We start from the raw sequence: 21,845 nt of genomic DNA, 5'->3' as shown, positions 1-21,845 counted from the left end.
GAGTCCAGTTACACTTCTCATGTAGGATTTGTTCTGATGTTGAGAAAGCATGTCATGCTTTGGTCCTTATAGATGGCAACTCATTCGCAACAATTGGAGAGTTTGGAATGGCCCTGATGACCAAATGATAGGATAATTTTTGTTGCTACTTTCACAGGATCAGACAAGGTTTGGAACCCTGCACAGGTGTGTCAAGGAGAGAGAAAATACAAGGCACCTTTCTCCCTTTCTCTCACTTGCATCCCCAGAACTGGGAACACTAAACACGGTGTCCATGTGCTCAAAGATTGAAAGAACTCTGTAGAGCTAGTGTGACTTTTGTCTTCTGCAGATGGGCTGTGAGCCTACCCCACCTCTATACCAACCAATAGCACTGGCTGTAGGCAAAGAAGAGCGAGTGTTAGAATAGCATAGTGGTTATGCTCTATCAACATCCTGCACAATGTTTGCCAGAGGTCCCTCTAGTGCAGGGGTGGGCAAAAGGGCCTCCGTGGGCTGGATCTGGGCAAACTTTGTGTGCTTCTCTGATAAGCAAATGCTTATCAGATAGTCAAATCGACTAGTCGATTTCCACCCCCTGCAAAAGTGGGCAAAAGGGATGGGCAAAAGGGTCTCCATGGGCCAGATCCACCCACCAAGCAGGTTGATCCGGCCTACGGAGGCCCTGCCGCTCCCCCGCCTCCAGGCCCATTAGAGCCTGGGATGGGGGAAGCGCACGAAGTTTCCTCTGCCCTGCCAGGAACACAGCACTTTGAAGTGCTACGCACTCCTGACAGGGCAGGAGGAGACTTCATGCACTCCCCTGCCCCCAAACGCTGATTGGCCTGTGGGTGGGAGGAGCATGCAAAGTTTCCTCCACCCTACTCCCACCCTGTGAGGAGCATGTAGCACTTTGAAGTGCCATGCGCTCCTCGCAGGGTGGGAGGAGGCTTTGCATGCTCCCCCGCTCCCAGGCCAATCAGGGTTTGGGGGCGGGGGACTGCATGAAGTCTCCTCCTGCCCTCCCAGGAGAGCATGGCACTTCAAAGTGCTACGTGCTCCTAGCAGGGTGGAGGAAACATCATGCGCTTCCCCCGCCCCCAAACTTTAATTGGCCTGGGAGTGGGGGAGGTGCAAAGAGTCTTCCCACCCTGCCAGGGGCATGGGTGTTTAGTGGGAAGGGGGCCCCGGCCAAAAATTATTGCCCACTCCCGCTCTAGTGCATTGTTAGTGCCACAGGCCCACTTTAAGAAAGCTGCTAATGGGCCGCTCTGGTTTGTTTACTTGATGGCTCCACAGCCACGAAGCATCATGTCTCACATTGGCTCCAGTTAGCTGTTTGCCGCAGGAGGGCTTTGAGAAACACTGCTCTAGTGTCCTAGATCTCCATGCACATGTAGAGCCCTGCACAGATATATATCTACATGCATATTTGCATGTGCAAAAATGACCTGTGGATATCCACATCAACATCTGCAGATGCAGATACTCATGGATATAAAGCAGATACCTGTAAATTTGCAGGGTTCTAGATACAAAATTGGCATCTGTATCTGCAGCTGTATCCTCAAAACTGAACTGTGGATATTTGTGGATTTGCAAGGCCCTGCACATTAGAGATGTAAGCTATTGTGTAATTGAATAGTCATGTAATCGCATGAAATCCTAGTGTTTACACAACTATTCAATAGTCCCTGGGAGGCAGGGCCGGCAGCTGGTATGCTCCTAGCCACACTCCCAGAGAGGTCCCTGCCACCCCACACTGTTGCCTCTGTATCAGGTGGCAGGCAGAGCTGGTCCGCGAAGTGAGACAGTTTAAAATCCAGCTCCCCTTGCGGACCGGCTCCCTGCCTCCCTGCGCTGCTGCTTCTGCTTCTGATACAGAGGCAGCAGCGTAGAGTGGCAGCAGCATGGACAGAGGCTGCTTCGCAGGATGCATACAGAGGCAATGGGAGGAGGGGTGTAGATGACAAGATTAAATGGATAAGCCTTAGCTTATTGAGTAATTGTGTAGTCAACTATATATTGACATCCCTACTACGCATATACAACAACCAGTCCATAACTAGTTAGGATTTAGGAACCTGAGGGAAATGTGACAGGAAACCAGAAATAGAAAGAGGGACAAGGAGAGTTGGTCAAAAAATTATGTCATTCCTCCCCTCCCTGAAAAATTTTGACTTTTCTGTGAAAAATTGAAAAGGAAAAATTTTGGTCAAAACCCAAAGTATTTTGACTCAGGATGCTGCCAGTGTGCCTCATGGGAGTTATAGCTCATACTCTTATTCTTCTCTACAGGTGGGGGATCCTGCCAGGGACTATATCTTCCATGATACACCATAGTCTCCTCTTTTGGAGAGGGGAGGTGTTATATCTTGGAAGCAACTGGATATGTATGGAAGCAAAGGGCCCAGACCAAAGACAAACATGAGAACATTAGGTAACTAAACTACAGGTCCCATGTATCTAAATCAGAAGATTCCATTTTTTTGAGTGAGAACAGGGCCTCATATAATGTTAGGAGCATAGCAGATTTGGGCACATACTTACTCTTTGACAGTTAGTACCATAGCCTAGTACTGTTCACTGTAAATGCTTTGCCACTGGCTTCTACCAGTGTCAACTTCTACCTCAGATTTTTCATGTCTGATGATTACAGTGGTATGAATGACAGATGGAAAGACAGACTAGAAGGCTTTGAGATTCTGTTCTATTCTGAATAGTTATGGGTGAGGACCAGAACTGGATGGTGAATCAGTGGAGGTTTCAGGATACTAATGCAATATATTGGTGCTTTTCCTTTAGGGAAGTAAAATCCCATTTAATTAGTTAGCCGGTTAAATATGAAGTTTAACCAGTAAAATGATTAAATAGGAGTGGCCCCTGTGCAGCGGACGGAGGCTGCTTCAGCCAGCTGCTTCCAGCCTGGCACTAAGTGGCTACCTCTCAACTCTCTGCCCCAGCATGCCGTGGGTTGCTGCTGGGTAACGGTTAACCAGTACTCAGTAAGCACCACCCATTATAGCAAATGCTTACCAGGTAACTGGTTATCTTCCTTCCTCTCCCAAGAGGTGCTTGTTGGAATTTTCTAGTTATACTTAGAGTCCCCCGCTGACCCTGGGCTCTATGCTGCACTGCCGCTTTCAAATGCCACTTGGAGCCCGGGTCAGCGGGAGACTCCTCAGCTGATCCCAGGCTCCACACGGCATTTTCCCAGAACTCAGGATCAGCTGGGGAGTCCCCACGCAATCACTGGGGCAGCCTTTCAAAAGGGCAGCATTGCACAGCTGATCCCAGGCTCAGCTGTGCATCGTTGCCCCTTTGAAATGCTGCCGTGGAGCAGGGTACAGGCTCCATGTGGCGCTGCTGTTTTGAAGTACCTCCTCTTCCCCCCCCCCCCCCTTTGCTGCCTCTGTCTGATAGAGGCAGTTTGTGTGTGGGGAGGTGGGGGGATCGACTAGTTGATTCGACTATCCAATAAGCATTTGCTTATCAGATAGTTGACTAGTCCTTAACATCCCTACACAGTACCAGTCAAGTATTCATCATTACGCCAGGAAGAGAGAAGATTCTTTTAGCTTATTGCATAGCTTGGTATATATTTACAAGAATTTGTTTTTTTCATCACAATAATATAGCTGTCTGCCCTTCTATTTCATCTCACACTTTCAGTAAACCTTGATGATCTGTGGAGATGGTGAAAGAAGGTGTTTTGGGGTCAAAGCACTGATGGTTGTGTACACCAGCCATTTGTATTACTCCACCAGACTGTATAGAAGTTTTGCTTATTAGTGGTTGAGGAGCTAAAAATTTCAGAATTGTCTAGCTTTACTAGATACAATATTAGGCATGGATGTGTTTTGCTATTGGAAACCATAAGATACTTTTTGTCTCTTGATCTTGATATATGATACCAGATTTTAAATTTAGCTCTACATTAAGATCTTGATTTAAAAGAAAATTAAGCTGAGGAAAAGTTTAGAAGGCTCAGACTTCGGTAATGAGGTACAGAGCTCTTATCTCTGGATCACCAGTTCAAATCTAGCCCTAGTTAGTGAGAAAAACATCATTATCTGATTAATACTGTGAAGTAAGTTGTTAATAATCTCAATCTAGCTCCCTAGTACAGTGGTTCTCAAACTTATTTGATTATGCTTTCACTCTCACCACACAAGTACATATACCAATAAAAAATCAACACGTAACTCTTACTAAATATTTAAAACAGTAAGGTATTGATTCAAACAGAGGGAATGATCCATTGTAATAGGAGCAAAAGCAAAACTGTGATTGTGGTTGATGCTTAAAATTTAAGACTCTACCCCCATTTTGTAGTAAACAAATTAAAGCACAGAAGGCATTGACTTTGTATAATGCTATGCAAGCTTAACAGAAAGCCGTCAAAATGTACAGCACCATCTGAGGACCTAACATGTCTTGAGGAAACAGTTTGCTAGTTATTCTTTGGAGTGGGTAAAATGTGGCAGTAATTTTTTCCCCTAAAACTTCTCTCTCAGACACACACAAAACATACTCCATGCCTTAGTATGAAAACCTCTGTCCTCATAGGTAAGTATCTGCCTCGCGAAAAATAATTATAACCACAATCATCAACTTTATTTGGCGGATTCCACTGAGTTGCCATGAAATGAACATCCTTGAAAACAGGGACTATCTTTCTACTGGATGAGGGCTGAGTCATGTTGGAAGGCAACTTTCAAGGCCATTACCCATGTTGTACGTTCTGTGGATTTAATAGAGAACTTTATTTTCTAGTATCAGAGGGGTAGCCGTGTTAGTCTGAATCTGCAAAAGCGGCGAGGAGTCCTGTGGCACCTTATAGACTAACTGAAGTGTTAGAGCATAAGCTTTCGTGGGCAAAGACCCATTTCGTCAGATTTGAGGCTAGAAAATAGCCTTATTTTCTAGGCTCTCTCAGTCTAGTGCAATGGTCCCCAACGCAGTGCCTGCGGGAGCCATGGTGCCCGCCAGTGCATTTATGTGCACCCGCCGAGTGACCAGGGCCGGCCCAAGCCATTCTTGCGCCCCGGGCCTTGGGTGCATGGCGCATGCGCGGCCCCCAGGCATGTGGCGCATGAGCGGCCCTGCCCCCGAGTGCGCAGAGCATGTGCGGCCGCGGCCACAGCCCCGCCCCCAGCAGTGTGGCGCATGCTCAGCCCCAACCCCAGCCGCACGGCGCATGAGTGGCCCCACTCCCGGGCTCATAAGCAGCCCTGCCCCGGCCGTGTGGCACATGCGCATCTCTGGCCATGTGGCGCATGCGCAGCCCCGCCCCCCTAGCACCCGGCAGCCCCAAAAGATTGGGGACCACTGGTCTAGTGTCTTTCACTAGCATCAAGTTCATGTTCAATAAACAAAAATATAGTCCACTTTTCAAAATACTGTATATCATAGGACACAATGTGAAACGGGATATCTACATTTGAAAGAACTGTTGAGCATGTGGCTTTGAATAAGGCCTTTTATTCAGTGAATTACTTGTCTGAATATTCGCATACATATTACTATGGTAATTGAATTATTTGTTGTTGACAGCATGGTATATTACACAAGGCTTTTGCCATTTTCTATGATGTTGTTCCTAGCAAAGAGCTCTATTTGTCAATTGTAAATGTTATTATATGACATATGCTAGTTATGTATAGTGTGGCTGTGGTGTATGTGGTTTGAAAGCATGATCTTGAGAGGAAGGAACAATTATCTGTTGTCTGTAGTGTTTCATGCTGTATCTTTGGTTTGTTTTTGTTTACACTCCAGCCCTAAAGAAGTGAGTAGAGTGAGGGGGGAAAGAAACTTTGAGTGTGGTGAGTAACAATTTCAAGCTGAGCCCTTGGTGAGGTGGGGAATCTGAGAGGCACTAAGCCTGGATGTATGCCCACACTTCCCATTGACTTGGCCATGAGTCCTTCGGTGAGAACAAATACCCCATTTCTCCAATGCCAGTGAGAGTTCACCATCACAATTGTACAGTGGAGGAAGGGACTTAATGTAGGTAGCATTGGTTAACAACAATGCTCTTCTGCTTATTCTTTCTCTGGGGGAAATTATCCTCCTTGCTTTCCTGTTCCCCAAAACAAACGCAACAGTCTAGATAAATGTCCATGTCTCTATTATCTGTGTCTACTCCATTCATCTGAAGAAGTGGGTTGTACCCTCAAAAGCTCAAGATACCAACTACAAGTTTTGTTAGTCTTTAATGTGCTGCTAGACTAGTCGTTTTTTAATTTTTTCTACAAACAGAGGTGCTGACTTTAATTTTTTCCCTGGGATGCTCCACCCTAAGGCCCCATCAGGCGGTAAAAGTAACTTAAAATTTCTTACAGGTACTGTCCTATTGCATCCCGGGTCCCTGCCAGCTCTTTAAATAACTCCCTACTGGCTTTTGCCATAGCTCAGCCAGCTCTTGCTGTAGCTGTGCATCAGGGCGCACCCGCTTACTTTCACCTCTGGCCCTATCCTCACTCCGCTCCTTCACTCCTATGCCCTGCCTTCACTCTTCTTCTTCTTGCTAGGGCTGCCAGATGGTTTCAACCAAAATACCGGACACACTTGACATTACATCACAATCTACATTACATCTTCTTTAGAAAATACCTAATTCAACTGTTTCATGTGAGACTCCACATTAGGGGAATGAATGCTGCCTTTGAGTGCCTAAAATGCTTTTTTTTATTCTAGGTTTTGGTAATCCTTTGGCCTGATTGTGATCTCACACTGGTTTTATGTTGACTTAAATAGGGTTATTCTGGGAGGTGGAAGTGGGAGGAGAGACAGAGAGAGACACAGAGAGAGAGAGGCTATGTCTAGACTGCAAGTTTTTCCGGAAGAGATCTTCCGGAAAAACTTATTTCAAAAGAGAGCATCTATACAGCAAAAGTGTAACGAAAAAGTGATGTGCTTTTTTGAAAGATAGCAATCTCGCATTTCAGTTGTGATTACTGTGGACGGGGTGGTCGCCAGGGCACCTGTGTTTTTTCCCGGATGCCTCTTCTTTTGAAAAAACACTCTCTTCCGCATCCACACATGCCTTTTTCCAAAAAAGCTTTTTCAGAAAAAGGCTTCTTCTTCGTAGAAGGTTTACCACTGTCAGAAAAACCCCTCTGTTCTTTCAGCTTCCTGCCGAAAGAACACAATAGCAGTGTGGACGTAAGTGTAGTTTTTCTGGAAAAATGGCTGTTTTTCCAGAAAAACTCGGGAGGGAGGGAGGGAAGGAGGGAGAAAAGGGAGGAAGTTTGTTTGTTTGTTTGTTTGTTTGTTTGTTTGTTTGTTTGTTCACTGAATATATTCATGTTTTCTCTTGTGGCATCGGACTGCCTCACTATCTTCCTGCTACTTTTTCCCTTTGAACAGTGCTTCAGTATATCTTATTGTGTTTCGTTACCTGAAAGCTGCAGAGGGGATTGTGTCACTAAGATCAATTCAAGCCTAATGAAAGGAGAAAGAGGCTGTCTGATTGTAAACCATACAGGATTGTCTGAAGGAAGGTGCAACTTAAGTAAATAATGTCCCCTGCTCTGAGTGTTAATCCTGAATGTTTACCTAGCAAAGCTGCTGTCCCTGTTGTGTGGCTTAAACTTTCAGCTGTTTGAAATATAGATCTACAGACTCTTACATGGGGCTGTAGCATTGTATTCAGGGTGGATTTGATTAGGCAGGAGACTCTGCTTTTTGAAGTTTATTGTGCATCCCCTATTGAACAAACATTTTTTTAAAAATCCTTCTATTCCTAGTTAGTAACAATCGCTATATAATCTCAGCTAAAAAAGAGGTGGAAAGCGATATAATATACAAGCAAAATGATCAGTGTAATACTAGTCACACCTTGGGTATGTCTACACTACCACCCTAGTTCAAACTAGGGTGGTTAATGTAGGCAACCGAAGTTGCAAATGAAGCTCGGGATTTAAATATCCCGGGCTTCATTTGCATCTTGCCGGGCACCACCATTTTTAAAGCCCCGGTAGTTTGGACTCCGTGCCCGCGGCTACACGCGGCATGGAGTAGGTAGTTCGGATTAGGCTCTCTAATCAGAACTACCGGTACACCTCGTTCCACAAGGAGTAACAGTAGTTCAGATTAGAGAGCATAATCCGAACTACCTACTCCGTGCCGCGTGTAGCTGCGGGCACGGAGTCCGAACTACCGGGGCTTTAAAAATGGCGGCGCCCAGCAAGATGCAAATAAAGCCCGGGATATTTAAATCCCGGGCTTCATTTGCACCTTCGATTGACTACATTAACCGCCCTAGTTCGAACTAGGGTGATAGTGTAGACATACCTTGATAGTTACTTCTGTGTTTAAATCATTGTTTGATCTCAGGCTTTGTCTACACTGCAGAGTTTTTGCGCAAGAAGCTTTTTGCAGAAGAGATCTTCCACAAAAACTTCTTGTGCAAAAGCGCGTCCACACCTCATAAGCACATCGCAAAAGCGTCCACCTGTGCTCAACCCCTGTTGAGCATCCACACACACCTTTTTGCGCAAGAACTCTTGCGCAAAAATGAGTTATTCCTCATAGAAAGAGGTATACCTACCCTGCAAAAAGCCCTCTGTTCTGCCGCCTTACTGTAGATTTTCTTGCGCGAAAACATGCTTGAGGTGTGGACACTCCATGGATTTTTGCGCAAAGCTGGCTGGTTTTGCGCAAAAACCTTGTAGTGTAGACATAGCCTTAATGTTTGTAAATTAATCACACTAAATGTGGTTCCCCTACAATTCAGCCCCTCTCCTATTTCTTCCACACCAATTCTTAGTTCTAGCTAACAAAGCACCCAGCCTGAGCTGCTTTCTATGGCTACTATTCTCTCTCATTGAAATCCCTTCTGAAATCACATCTCTTTAACACCCACAAAAAGTCATCTACATACTCTTGTCTCTGTATCATGAAGGAACCACTCCTCTGCACTGGAAGAGAAGCTTGAGTGATGAGAGGTGACAGCATAAGGATGTGCAATCCAAAAAAAAGTTGGGTTTTTTGAACCCTAGATTTAACTGCAGTCAGTTACATTTCTAAACACTGGCCTTGTCCATAGGAAGGGCAAAGTTGTGATTCCATCCTCTTTACTAAAACAAGCCTACATGTTTTCTAATGTGATACATTTTCCAGACCTCAGGATCAGGGCCAAAGTTGCATCATTTTCTAAGAGCCTTTACCCCAGAGTCTCAAAAGCAGTTTACATACAGTTATTATTGGAGTTGCAAAATGTGAAATAGCAGGAAGCCCTATCCATTTCCCCTGCTGGAAAGAGTGTTCCCCTGACCCCAGCCTTTTAGCGCAACACTGTCAAGACCATACACCCTTCCTCCGATGACCGTGGGTGCACCCCACAGTTTGAAAACCTCTATTATACAGTATATTTCAGAATTCTGTCATACCCTCTCCCTCCTCCCTTCTCTCTTTTTTCCTTTTCTTCCCCCCTTCACAACTGCCAGAGCTTCTGAAATTGGGGAAAGTTCAAATGCTTTCCTCTGATACTTGGAGTTAACTTAAGCTGTTAGATGCTGGGTATAATAATACTGTCAGTTCCATTGTTGCGAATCCTTTCCAACAGTGTAATCATAAACCATTTTCAGTCTCTGTAGATTGCTGATGACATGCCCAGGCTACCAAAGTACACATTGTACACTAGTGTGAAAGCTTTAGAGTTCAGTTTCATGTGACGAAGTGTATTGCACCCATGAAAGTTCATGATACCATCTAGATTTTTTGTTAGTCTCTAAGATGCTGCAAGATTATTTGTTGTTTAAGTTTATTTTCTGATGTGACAGGATGTTGTGTGCTGCATATCTCAGCACAATGTGCACCACTATTGCTTGCCATGGTGTAAGTAGCTACATAAATGAAAAGAGATGTCATTCTCTTTTCTATGTACTGCACCTTCAAATGCAAAGGAATCTTCACAGGCGGAACTTAGGGTTGCCAGGTGTCCAGTATTTTCTGATTTTTTTTCCCTGACAGGAGGCAAAAATAATGGACACCTGGCAACCACATGACACACTCAGCAACTGGGTCCAGCCTCCAACACCTCCCTGGGCTCCCTGCTTACCTGGTTCTGCAGGGGCTTGTCTTGTGGTTGGAAAGAAAAACAAAATGGCCACCAGCAAAAAAGCCTCTTCTTAAAGGGGCCATGCTCCTTTTTTATTTTTATTTATTTGCTTAATTGCTGTCGGAGGGGAGGTCCTTTTTTTTCCTCAACAGAATTTTTTTCCCGGTGGTATTTTGAGGGAGGGGTTCGGTATTTTTGGTTAAACCATCTGGCAACCCTAGCGGAGCTGTGAAGCAGCTGCCATTTTATTTTTTATTTGAGATACAAAATGTAAGTGTGCTTCACTAAGCACACTTCTTTCTCCGTTCCACTCTCTCATATGGAGACTTTACATTTGTTCTTTCTTGTTTTCCTGTTATCTGAAATAAAAATAATAATCTGTACTGAAAAATACATGTTTTATTCTATATGTTTGGAAAAGCATCAACACCACTTCTAGTTAGAGCTGCTAGTCATAAGAACATAAGAATGGCCGTACTGGGTCAGACCAAAGGTCCGTCTAGCCCAGTAGCCTGTCTGCCAACAGTGGCCAGCACCAGGTGCCCCAGAGGGGGAGGACCGAAGACAATGATCAAGCGATTTATCTCCTGCCATCCTTCTCCAGACTCTGACAAACAGAGGCCAGGGACACCATTTCTATCCCCTGGCTAATAGCCTTCTATGGATCTAACCTCCATGAATTTATCTAGCTTCTCTTTAAACTCTGTAATAGTCCTAGCCTTCACAGCCTCCTCTGGGAAGGAGTTCCACAGGTTGACTACATGGTGTGTGAAGAAGAACATTTTTTTATTACTTTTAAACCTGCTACCCATTAACTTCATTTGGTGTCTTCTAGTTCTTCTATTATGGGAACTGATAAATAACTTTTCTTTATTCACCCTCTCCACACCACTCATGATTTTATATACCTCTATCATATCCCCCCTTCGCCTCCTCTTTTCTAAACTGAAAAGTCCCAGTCGTTTTAACCTCTCCTCATATGGGACCCGTTCCAAACCCCTAATCCTTTTAGCTGCCCTTTTCTGAACCCTTTCCAAGGCCAAAATATCTTTTTTTAGGTGAGGAGACCACATCTGTACACAGTATTCAAGATGTGGGCATACCATAGTTTTATACAGGGGCAGTAAGATATTCTGTGTCTTATTTTCTATCCCTTTCCTAATAATTCCTAACATCCTATTTGCCTTTTTGACCGCCGCTGCACACTGTGTGGAAGTTTTCAGAGAACTATCCATGAAAATTCCAAGATCTCTTTCCTGATTTTTCATAGCCAAATTAGCCCCCATCATATTGTATGTATATTTGGGGTTATTTTTCCCGACGTGCATTACTTTACACTTATCCACATTAAATTTCATTTGCCATTTTGTTGCCCAGTCACTCAGTTTGGTGAGATCTTTTTGAAGTTCTTCACAGTCTGCTTCTGTCTTGACTATCTTAAACAGTTTAGTATCATCCGCAGACTTTACCACCTCACTGCTTACCCCTTTCTCCAGATCATTTATGAATAAATTGAACAGGATTGGTTCTAGGACTGACTCTTGGGGTACACCACTAGTTACCCCTCTCCATTCTGAAAATTTACCATTTATTTCTATCCTTTGTTTCCTGTCTTTTAACCAGTTCTCAATCCGTGAAAGGACCTTCCCTCTTATCCCATGACAATGTAATTTACACAAGAGCCTTTGGTGAGGGACCTTGTCAAAGGCTTTCTGAAAATCTAAGTATACTATATCTACTGGATCCCCCTTGTTTGCATGTTTGTTAAGCCCTTCAAAGAACTCTAATAATTAGTAAGACATGATTTCCCTTTACAGAAACCATGTTGACTTTTGTCCAACAAATTATGTTCTTCTCCTGACAATTTTATTCTTTACTATTGTTTTGACTAATTTGCCTGGTACTGAAGTTAGACTTACCAGTCTGTAATTGCCAGGATCGCCTCTAGAGCCCTTTTTAAATATTGGTGTCACGTTAGCTACCTTCCAGTCATTAGGTACGGAAGCTGATTTAAAGGGTAGGTTACAAACTACAGATAATAGTTCAGCAGTTTCCCATTTGAGTTCTTTTAGAACCCTTGGATGAATGCTGTCCAGTCCCGGGGATTTGTTAACATTAAGTTTTTCTATTTGTTCCAAAACCTCCTCTAATGACACTTCAATCCAGGACAGTTCCTCAGATTCATCACCCACAAAGGACGGTGCAGATTTGGGAATCTCCCTAACACCCTCAGCCGTGAAGACTGAAGCAAAGAAATCATTTAGTTTCTCCGCACTAGCTTTATCGTAGTCTTCACGGATGGGATGCTGGGGTACGGATTTGTCAGAACTGATCAGGTAGCTGCTGGCTGTGGAACATTATTTAGCTGAGATCATGCAGTGACTGGTGAAATAGGGTAGATCTGAAGACATGGTTATAGACTGTCTGAATAAGGAAGGAGATAAATCTGTGGGGAGTTTCCCCTAACTACTATGACATTTCTGCTCACTGTAACACTGGTAAGTCCACATGGATCTGGATTCAGGCAGTGGTTGCTTTCCGATCCCAGTTGGGCATGTCCTCCCCCGCAGCTCTCAATTGTCTCTATATCCTTCCCCTTAATGCATTCTCATGTACGTCCTCTCCTTCCTTAGCTCCTCTGTCTGGGGCACGGTCTTCCCCTCTTACAACCCCTGTGGGATTCCTTCTCTTTCCTTGTTCAGTTCTTATTCTACCCTGATCCCAATTGCTTCTATTACTATATGTTATTGCCTCAATACTCTCCCGTTTTTCCCCGTTTCGGAGGGAAAGGATCCCCATATTGCCTCTGCACCTGATTCATCAGTTCCAGAAAATCCCTCCATTGTTGGGGCTATCCGGGCTGCCACAACCATTTTTATACCACAGCAGTAATCCATCTGCCATTTCCCTGAGTTCTGTTGTTGTCCTGGAAACCTGGTTTAAAGTCTAGGTGTTGTTTAGGGGTTTAAGTCCTCCAGAAATCCATGCTAGTGCCAATTTTACCATAAAGTCGGATGAGGGATGTCCAGGTACCTGTTTCATAGTCAAGATCTGTTGTTTAACAGAACAGGATGGGAATTGTTCCACAATAATGACCAAGGTGACAAGCAAATTCTGATTTCCGCATGCTACTATCCGGTGTAATTCCTCATCCCTTAAGGGGCTAGTGAGTGGAATCATAACATCCTATTCCTCGTGAACTATGGGTTCAGCTGGTTCAATATACCCTAGTCACCCATTCCAGCACTTTATTCGGGTCAAGGGGTCCTATTTGGGCAGCAATGGAACAGATTAGAGCTGGGCTCATACGTGTTACCTTAGTAGTAACTGCTCCTCTGCCGGCTATTGGGAGGGAAAGTGATTATTCGGTAATAGCTGCTACCAGGTTATAAATGGGATTCTGGTGTGTTTCACCTTGAGTCTTGACATCATTTTCCTCTTCCCAATCGGAATCCACCCAAGCTTCTTCAGAATCTTCACTTATACAAGCGACCTGTAGATTAGTGGCAGCTAATTGCTCTTGTAAATGTTTAATTTGTTTTTTGTGTTGAGTGCAGTTGTTTTTGGTCGATGAGCTAACCTGAAGAGTTAAAGATCTTAAGAGATCTTGTAACCCTGGCACCAACTTAGATTGCTTCTGTGAGCTTTTAAATTCAAACTCTACATTCCTCAGCTCCCCACGAACCTCTGCCAATGATTCCCAGAGCTGACTACAAACTACTGCCTGGTGTTCATTCTGACTAATAGATTGCTTTAAGCGTTCCTGTTGTTCCTGTTACCTATCCTCCAAAGCTCGGTATTCCTCTTGCCATTGCTGATTTCTTTGAACAAATTCCTGAAGCGCGATATATGCTAAACTTACTGCTCCTGCCTGTTTCTGGCACTCTGTTAGCTTAGTACTGGACACATATGCTCAAACAATTGTTCCAAATCTTCTATGTTGTGCTTTCCTTGCCTAACCATAGCTCGTGATTCCCAAGGGGGATGGACCCACTGAACTGAGCGACTGAAATATATTCAATCTTGAAGCACATTTACACAGCAAGGCTAAAACTGAAATGAATATGCAACTTGAGCTACATCAATTGTGTAGCTTCAGTTAAAATAGCTTATTTCGGCTTTTGGCGCTATCTACACAGCAGGAAGTCCAAGAAAGAGCACTCTTCCTCCAACTTCCCTTACTCCTCATACAATGAGGGTTACAAGGAGTCAGAGTAAGAAGTCCTCCCACTTGACATTATTTCAACATTATGTCGCAATAACTGCTTATAGTGTAGACTCGGACTATGTTATTTCGGAATAATGTCAAGTATTCCTAAATAATGCTGCTATGTAGATGTAGCTTTGTAGGAGTAAAAGACAGGACTATGCAGCACTTTAGGAGTGTGTGAACAAAATGAAAACTGCCTCTGAAACTGCCTCAGTACCATGTATACAATAGCACTGCTACACCAGAGAGGGGCCAATAACGACTACATGGGACCCCACAAATGTTTGGTGCTGGGCCCACAAAATCTTCGTCTGGCCCTGCTCTTAGTGTTTGCTGCAACTGAGCTGAAGCAACATAGTGTAGAGATTTGTGAAATACCCTCACTATCAGTGTTACCTGCTAACACTGTAATATTGCCATTTGTTCTCTTGCTTCTGCATTTGCAAGACACATTAGACTGAGATGTAAAATCCCTTGTTTTCCTGAGTGTAATCCTTCCACTGTTGTGTTCTTTTGTCTTCACTTTCCATTGGAATGTCAGCACAGTGAGCTGTTGTCAAGATAATGCTTATTTTATTCAGCGGTCAAGGACATAAGAATGGTCATACTGTGTCAGACCAAATGTCATCTAACCCAGTGTCCTGTCTTCCAACACTGTGAGGGCCAATGTGAGGTGCCCTAGTGGGAATGAACAGAGCAAGTAACCATCATGCGATCTGTCCCCTGTTTGCCCATTCCCAGCTTTTGGCAAACAGAGGCTAGGGACACCATCTCTGCTCATTCTGTTGGCCATTTGGTGGACCTATCCTCTATGAACTTAAGTAATTGTTTTTTGAAACCTGTTATAGTCTAGGCCTTCACAATATCCTTGGGCAGGGAGTTCCATAGGTTGACTGTGAGTTATGTGAAGAAATAGTTCCTTTTGTTTGTGTTAAACCTTCTACTTATTAATTTCATTTGATGACTTCTAGTTCTTATGTTATGAGAAGAAGTAAATAACACTTCCTTAATTTCTCCAGAATATTTTTCAACATGTTGGAATGGTAGTAGGTAAAAAGTGAAGTAGGATCCATTCAAGTGAGATTATGAAATTAGTTTTACTTATATCCTTTGTATAGATTTATATTACATTTAGTCCTGACTGTCTGCACTGTGTATTTTAGCATTACATTGCTGATAATTTAAGCAATAAAAATGGCAAAACAAAAAACTGTGATGGGGAAATGTGTGTCTATGTATGTGTATTAGGTTTTTCTTGTTTGTTTTCTAGGACAAAGAAGGTCAGCCATTGCTATCGTATCACTTACCGTCACTTGGAGAGGACTCTGACTCAGGTCGAGGTGCATCGCCTTCATCAAGCCATAGAGGAATCTGCAGTACAAGAACTGGGAGTGGAGGGCAGATTCTAAAATCCCTGCTTTAGCAGTCCCAGACACTGTTAGTGTTGGGGGTTTTGTTGGTTGGTTGGTTGGTTGGTTGGTTGGGTGGTTGGTTGGTTTTCTGGTGGGTGGGTGGGTTGGTTGGTTGGTAAAGAAAGACAGAGAATTTGGTCAAATGTAGAACTTGGAAGCCTTTTGATAAATTGGCAGTGGTAGAACTTTCAGATCATAAAGATTACTGTTTAGAAATCATTGACAAAGCATTTGTTCTTTATTTTAAAAAGGTGGGGATGCAATAATGTAAGATTTCTCTCCTGTTACATTAAGAAATACTCTGCCTGGTGGTTTTCTGTGTTGTTAATTGGTCCCTGGGTTCCATTAAAGTGTAAACGCTTGGCATTATTTCTGTGTTGACAGAGTTTTCCATCCACATAATGAGTGAAGCAAAACACATTTTAGCTCTCCATAGAAAAACTGTTCAATTTTTGTTCCCTTTTAAAATCAACAGGGCACATTCTGCCTCAAGAAAAACTTTCATGAAATATACCTGCAAAGTTTGGATCCTGAGCCAAGTTGATTGGTCTTGGATTTTGGTTTGGCCTAGTATTGCAGAAGGGATAGAAGGGGAGTGTGGCTCTAAGTGCAAGTCAGAAATTTCCCAGCATGCCGTATGTTTGGATGTGGCCTCCAGTGGGGCCCAGCTGTACTGAGACCAAAGCAAAGAGAGCCTCTTTCACTGCTGGCCACATGTGTTTCACATGCAAAGCATCTGCTTCAAATCTGCGTTCCTAGGATGTGTACTGTGGCAAAAATGTCCATCACCTGCGTCATCAGCCAAACACTGATATTGGTGAGAAGATGGAAGAGGAAAGTACCCATTATTATAAGGCCATGAAAAGCAGAAATATGCAGGTATTTAAACTCCCGTAATGATGTGCTGCCTAACAGAAATCATCCATTGAAACACATGACCTTTGAGGAAGAAAGCAGATCTTTGATAGACCCTTTTTTAGGTCAGTCACTTTATTGGATGCTTACTTCTTCCATGACAGGTTACCATAAGCAAATTTTGGCAGTGAAATAATGCTGGAGGCTCATGGAAATTTTCAAATGAGCTGATAAATACTTGGTGAAACAACACTCAAATGCAGAGATGGTACTGTGAGCCATTGTTCTTGCCTGTGATTATATTAACATGGTCTTTCAGGTAACTTACCAATTTGCTGACTCAACAAGGAAGTTGCCTTCTTCAAGGAAGGGGGTAGTAAAAACAACACATTAAGAACCATCCAGCATTTTATATCCGACCAAGAGATTACTGTGCAATAAACATGTACGTAACCAGAAGAAGCCAGCAACCAGCACAGATGGGACATGATTATAGAGGTCCTTGTAATTTCATTATTCAACAGACTTAGCTGTATAAACACATTTTAATCTAAATCACTGTTGCACTATCAAAATAAAATGATTATGAAGACATCACGCTAGATTTTTTTTCTACAAGGCAAACAGAGTAGGAGCCATTTGCACAACAGAAGAACCTACTTGGTAACCTTTAAACAAAAATCTACTTTTTTAAAGAACCAGTTTCCTTAATTGTATTATGTGTCATTAGATTCTCTCTTGTTTTTAATTCCCGCACCTTTTAGAAATCTCATTAAGGATTAGGGATGTTAAAATGAATTTAATTATATAACCGTGTAACTGCTGAAAAAATGCAGAGGTTACACAGGCGGCAGTCCGTTCCCCAGGAGCCAGTGCTCACTGAGAGCCAGCTTTTAAGCCACGCACACTGGCTCCTGCCTTCCTCACACCTTGCTCTGCTGCCTCTGATACAGTGGGAGTGGGGGCAGGCAGCTCCCTGGGAGCCGGTGTAAAAGGGGAACCAGCTTTTAAACGGGCTCCCTGCAGCTACTGGGAGTCTGCATGTAACTGTGAGGGTTAGGTTAACCGTGTACACAGTTACACTTTCATATCCCTGTTAGGGATTACTACAGTGGAAGGGCTTTTTCAAAAATTGCACCAGAGTGGTGATTATTTCTTGGCCAGCCAATTCAGGCAATGCTGCCACCTGGGGATCTCCAATAAATCATGCATGATGCAGGTTGGTGTGTTCATTAATCACGTTGCAAGAGAGGAGATTACCAGCTGCTTCCTGCTGTGTGAGAGCATTCATAATACCCAGTGCCTCTTGGGGGAAAGATGGCGTCTCCTCTTTTATTATGGCCCTGCCTGAGGCACATTGCAGGATTCCCTTTGCCATTCAATAGGGAAACCTCCATCTACTGCTTTCCAAACCCCTTTACTCTGCCCCCACCATACACCAAGATTCCTTAAAGCAATCTTGGTTTTCCCATGAAATTGGTCCATCAAAATGTGTGACATATATTTAAGTGAGGAAAATATTGGACAAGGAACCTTGGGTCTCACAACTAGAGGCGTGAATTAAATGGCTTAACAAGGGCACCCAGATGTTCTTCAATCAGCCTGATTCTTATCCATTAACATTTAGGCTACGTCTACACTGGCATGATTTTCCGGAAATGCTTTTAACGGAAAAGTTTCCATTAAAAGCATTTTCGGAAAAGAGCATCTAGATTGGCACGGACGCTATTCCACAAAAGCACTTTTTGCGGAAAAGCGTCCGTGCCAATCTAGACACGCTTTTGTGCAAAAAAGCCCCGATCGCCATTTTATCCAGCGGGGCTTTTTTGCACAAAACAGTACTGTGCTGTCTACACTGGCCCTCTTGCACAAATGATTTGCGCAAGAGGGATTTTGCCTGAACAGGAGCAGCATAGTATTTCCGCAAGAACACTGACGATCTTACATGAGATCGTCAGTGTTCTTGCGGAAATTCAAGCGGCCAGTGTAGACAGCTGGCAAGTTTTTCCTCAAAAGCAGATGATTTTGAGGAAAAACTTGCCAGTCTAGACACAGCCATATGGTACTTGACAAGATCCATATTGCAAACTGCCTGTACTTAGCAGCAGCAGAGTGGGGAGAGGGGAGGAGAAGAAAGTATCTAACCTGTTGGTGGGGAAAGGGTGAGAAGGTAGGTGAGTTCTTGAGAATGCTTTTACAGAGGTGTCACTGTCAGTAATAAGTAGTTTTCTGCTTCACTGTTGATCTGCTTTCTTCTTTTAAAATGTATATGATTCTACTGTCTTCAATTTTGTTCATTAATAAAAGAGTATTTTGTAAACGCTGCAGTGTTTTTGACCCTTACTGTAAAATATTACAATAATATCTTATGAGGGATGAACTCAGAGAACCTTCCAATGGGAAGAAGAAGATCTCAATGCTAAGAACTTCATTCCATGTCATATAGCTTCTAAAAATGCCTTCTTCCATCAGTGACTGTCTGGAAAGCTTTACCCTGCTTTCCTGGAGGATGATTTGGCTACTGTTATCCATACCTTCATTATCTCTAAACTGCATTTTTCCATCTCATACTTGGGAGTGAGCAAGTCGAGCATGGTACAGTCTACAACTTCCAACTCTTCAACAGTATCAGTTACCAAGAATATATCCACCCACTATGTTAACCATCTATACGTCATATTCAGGATCTCATTTGTTCTCTATGAGGCCTCTCTTTGCTTCTCCCTGAGACCACTGTCTCTCATCACAGCCATTCTACAGGATCTCAGAAACTACTAATCTCTACTGTTCACGTGGAAATGTGGGAAAGGGACAGAGCTTTCTGTGAAGCAAGATTATGGAATGATGGAGGTAAGCATGACTGTAGATCATGTTGCTTTTGGACCAAAATGCAAAAGTGACTTTTTAGCTCAGTTGTTTGACCTCAAAAAGAAGGTGAAAGAAGGAGCTAGAAAGGGGGTGGCATGCCTTGAAAGAAAAGAACTCAGATGTCCTCAGGAGAGAACTAGCTTAGGCCATGAGAAAGATTTGAGGCTTGTGGAAAGCTATGAGTTGCCACAGTTATCAGACGGCATTGTATAAATGCTTAGATCAGAGGAGGTGAACCTAAGGCCTAGGGACCAGATGTGGCCCCTGGCTTCCCTGGATCTGGCCCCTGAAGCTCAGGCTCTCCCCTTCAGCATTGGGGAGCCAGTGCTGGTGCTCCACCGCTCCCCTCTCACCCTCCCACACACACATCCCATCATAGGGCTGGAGCACATAAAATCTACTAGCCTGGGCCCCTCTAGTCTCTGATGTGCAAGGAGAATGTGGAGAGTGTCTTTCTCCCTCTCAGTTGGGGGCCACGTCAGTGAGGATTTGTTTTTCTTTTTTGCTTCTCACTTGTGTACAGCCCCAGACTGATTTTTTTCAGTGGTTCAGCATCCCCTGACCCAAATAAGGATCCCCACCCCTGGCTTAGATAGATTTATATTAGATAGGTCTTCTTCATGAATACTCTGGTAGAGATGTGATCTGGAAATCTTTTAGGGCATGGATTTGCTGTTGTCAGTGACTAGCACTTTCCATTCCCATAAAAGCAGACAGCAGATCAGAAGCAATAGGGTACAATTTTGAGATGACAACCTTTCGGAAATCTTGCCCTTCCACCCATCCCAGATTTTATGCAGGTGCGTTTGGAAATGTTCACTGTAGGCAGCAGTACTACTGCTCTGTTTTTAGAATCATAACAACAGAAACAAAAAACAGGACTATGTAGCACTTTAAAGACTAACAAGATGGTTTATTAGATGATGAGCTTTCGTGGGCCAGACCCACTTCCTCAGATCAAATAGTGGAAGAAAATAGTCACAACCATATATACCAAAGGATACAATTAAAAAAATGTATATATCCTTTGGTATATATGGTTGTGCCATTTTTCTTCCACTATTTGATCTGAGGAAGTGGGTCTGGCCCACAAAAGCTCATTACCTAATAAACCATCATGTTAGTCTTTAAAGTGCTACATAGTCCTGTATTTTGTTTCAGCTACACCAGACTAACACGGCTACATTTCTATCATCATCAACAACAGAGATTGACCAGTAACTCGTTCTTGGCCGCATGACTCTGGCTGCCAGTAGAATAGTGTTTGGTCTCCTATGTCATAAATTATTACTGTTAGATCTACTTGGTTGTTCAGAGATAAGTTATCCTAATAGAACCTCAGAGTCTGGCCTGTTCCAGCATATATGTACTGTAGAAAACCCTACCAAAGAGGACTCCGTAGGGAACGCCTCTCCTTATCTGACTCTACCAAAGAAATGGCTGCCTCTATGCCTCTCGCTGTGCTCTTCTTAGCAAGCATGTAAGTCCAAGTTACTGTGAACAACATCAACAGAAATCATCACTGATGTGGTGGACCACAAAGAAAGTAGGGAGTGTGATGTTCTCAGGGGAGCCAACAGCCACTCCAGGCCTCTGGCTAAGGTGGATTGGGGTGGCTCCATACTCCTGGAAAGGGTGGTGCTTCAGGGGTGGGGTGGGGCAGCAAGTGCACCATGCTACTTTCTGCTCCTGTCCCTCCCTCAGCGCCTCCTGGAGCACAGCGCAACCCCCCCTCCCCTTCCTCCAGCCCTTAGAGCCATCTGGAATTACTACACAGCACTCGGGTGGTGATTTAAAGGGCCTTTGCAATTGACTTCTTTGCTCTTTCCCCATTGGTGGGCTGGATGTCCTAACTATCCAGTTAAATAATTCCAAGCAAAAAAATTCAAGAGGAGCACCATCAGATTGAGAGTACTACTTTGCATGGTCTTAGCACTGACTCATCAGGATAATTGGCATATAGCAGGCCACTGGTTTCATTGTGATCACCAGTTTGGTACTTTACTTTTGTCTGATGTTAGATTTATGTAGGTTGGACCTCCCTGGTCTGGCACTCTTGGGATCTGACCAGTCCCGGACAAGGGAGTTTGCCGCCAGGAGAGCTCTGGGAAGGGAGGCCAGCCTCTCTGCTGGGCTCCTCTCCCCCAGCCTGCCTGTCACCTCGCCAGTGCGCACAGCAGTCCCACTTCCCTGCTGGAGCTCACAGCAGACTCGCTGCGTCCCCACTGGAGCTTGTGACCCGCCGGAGCTTGAAGCGGCCTTGCCGGAGCTCATGACAGCCCTGCCACCCCACCAGAACTCCTGGTGGTCTCCACTGGCTACAGGCTCCACTGCCCTGTGAGTGTCATCGCCCCCCTTCCCCTCGGCTTCTCTGCCCCACCAACTGCGGATTCAGGTGCCGTATGAGATCTGCTGGCCCTGCGGCATCAGTAATGGTTGTTTAAAAAGTTGCCTT

General features: G+C 43.9%; 1 protein-coding gene across 5 annotated transcripts in view; it reads left to right on the top strand.

The window, feature by feature from the left end:
• FARS2 (phenylalanyl-tRNA synthetase 2, mitochondrial) overlaps positions 1-20,236 on the top strand; it is a 391,854-nt gene extending 371,618 nt beyond the window's left edge. For 4 of the 5 annotated variants that reach the window (XM_075921299.1, XM_075921296.1, XM_075921300.1 and 1 more), the window contains one exon: positions 15,526-16,036. In XM_075921299.1, the coding sequence (XP_075777414.1) occupies positions 15,526-15,664 (139 nt within the window). In that variant the 3' untranslated portion in view covers positions 15,665-16,036. Of the gene's footprint in view, positions 1-15,525; positions 16,037-16,142 lie in introns of those variants that run through there. The other variant, XM_075921297.1, reaches the window with a different exon arrangement.
• Positions 20,237-21,845: the final 1,609 nt, after the last annotated feature.

The sequence above is a fragment of the Pelodiscus sinensis genome, chromosome 2 (assembly GCF_049634645.1).
Source record: "Pelodiscus sinensis isolate JC-2024 chromosome 2, ASM4963464v1, whole genome shotgun sequence".
NCBI classification, from domain to species: domain Eukaryota; kingdom Metazoa; phylum Chordata; order Testudines; family Trionychidae; genus Pelodiscus; species Pelodiscus sinensis.
Note: the sequence above shows the minus strand (reverse complement) of the source record. Positions and strands in the feature narration are given on the sequence as shown.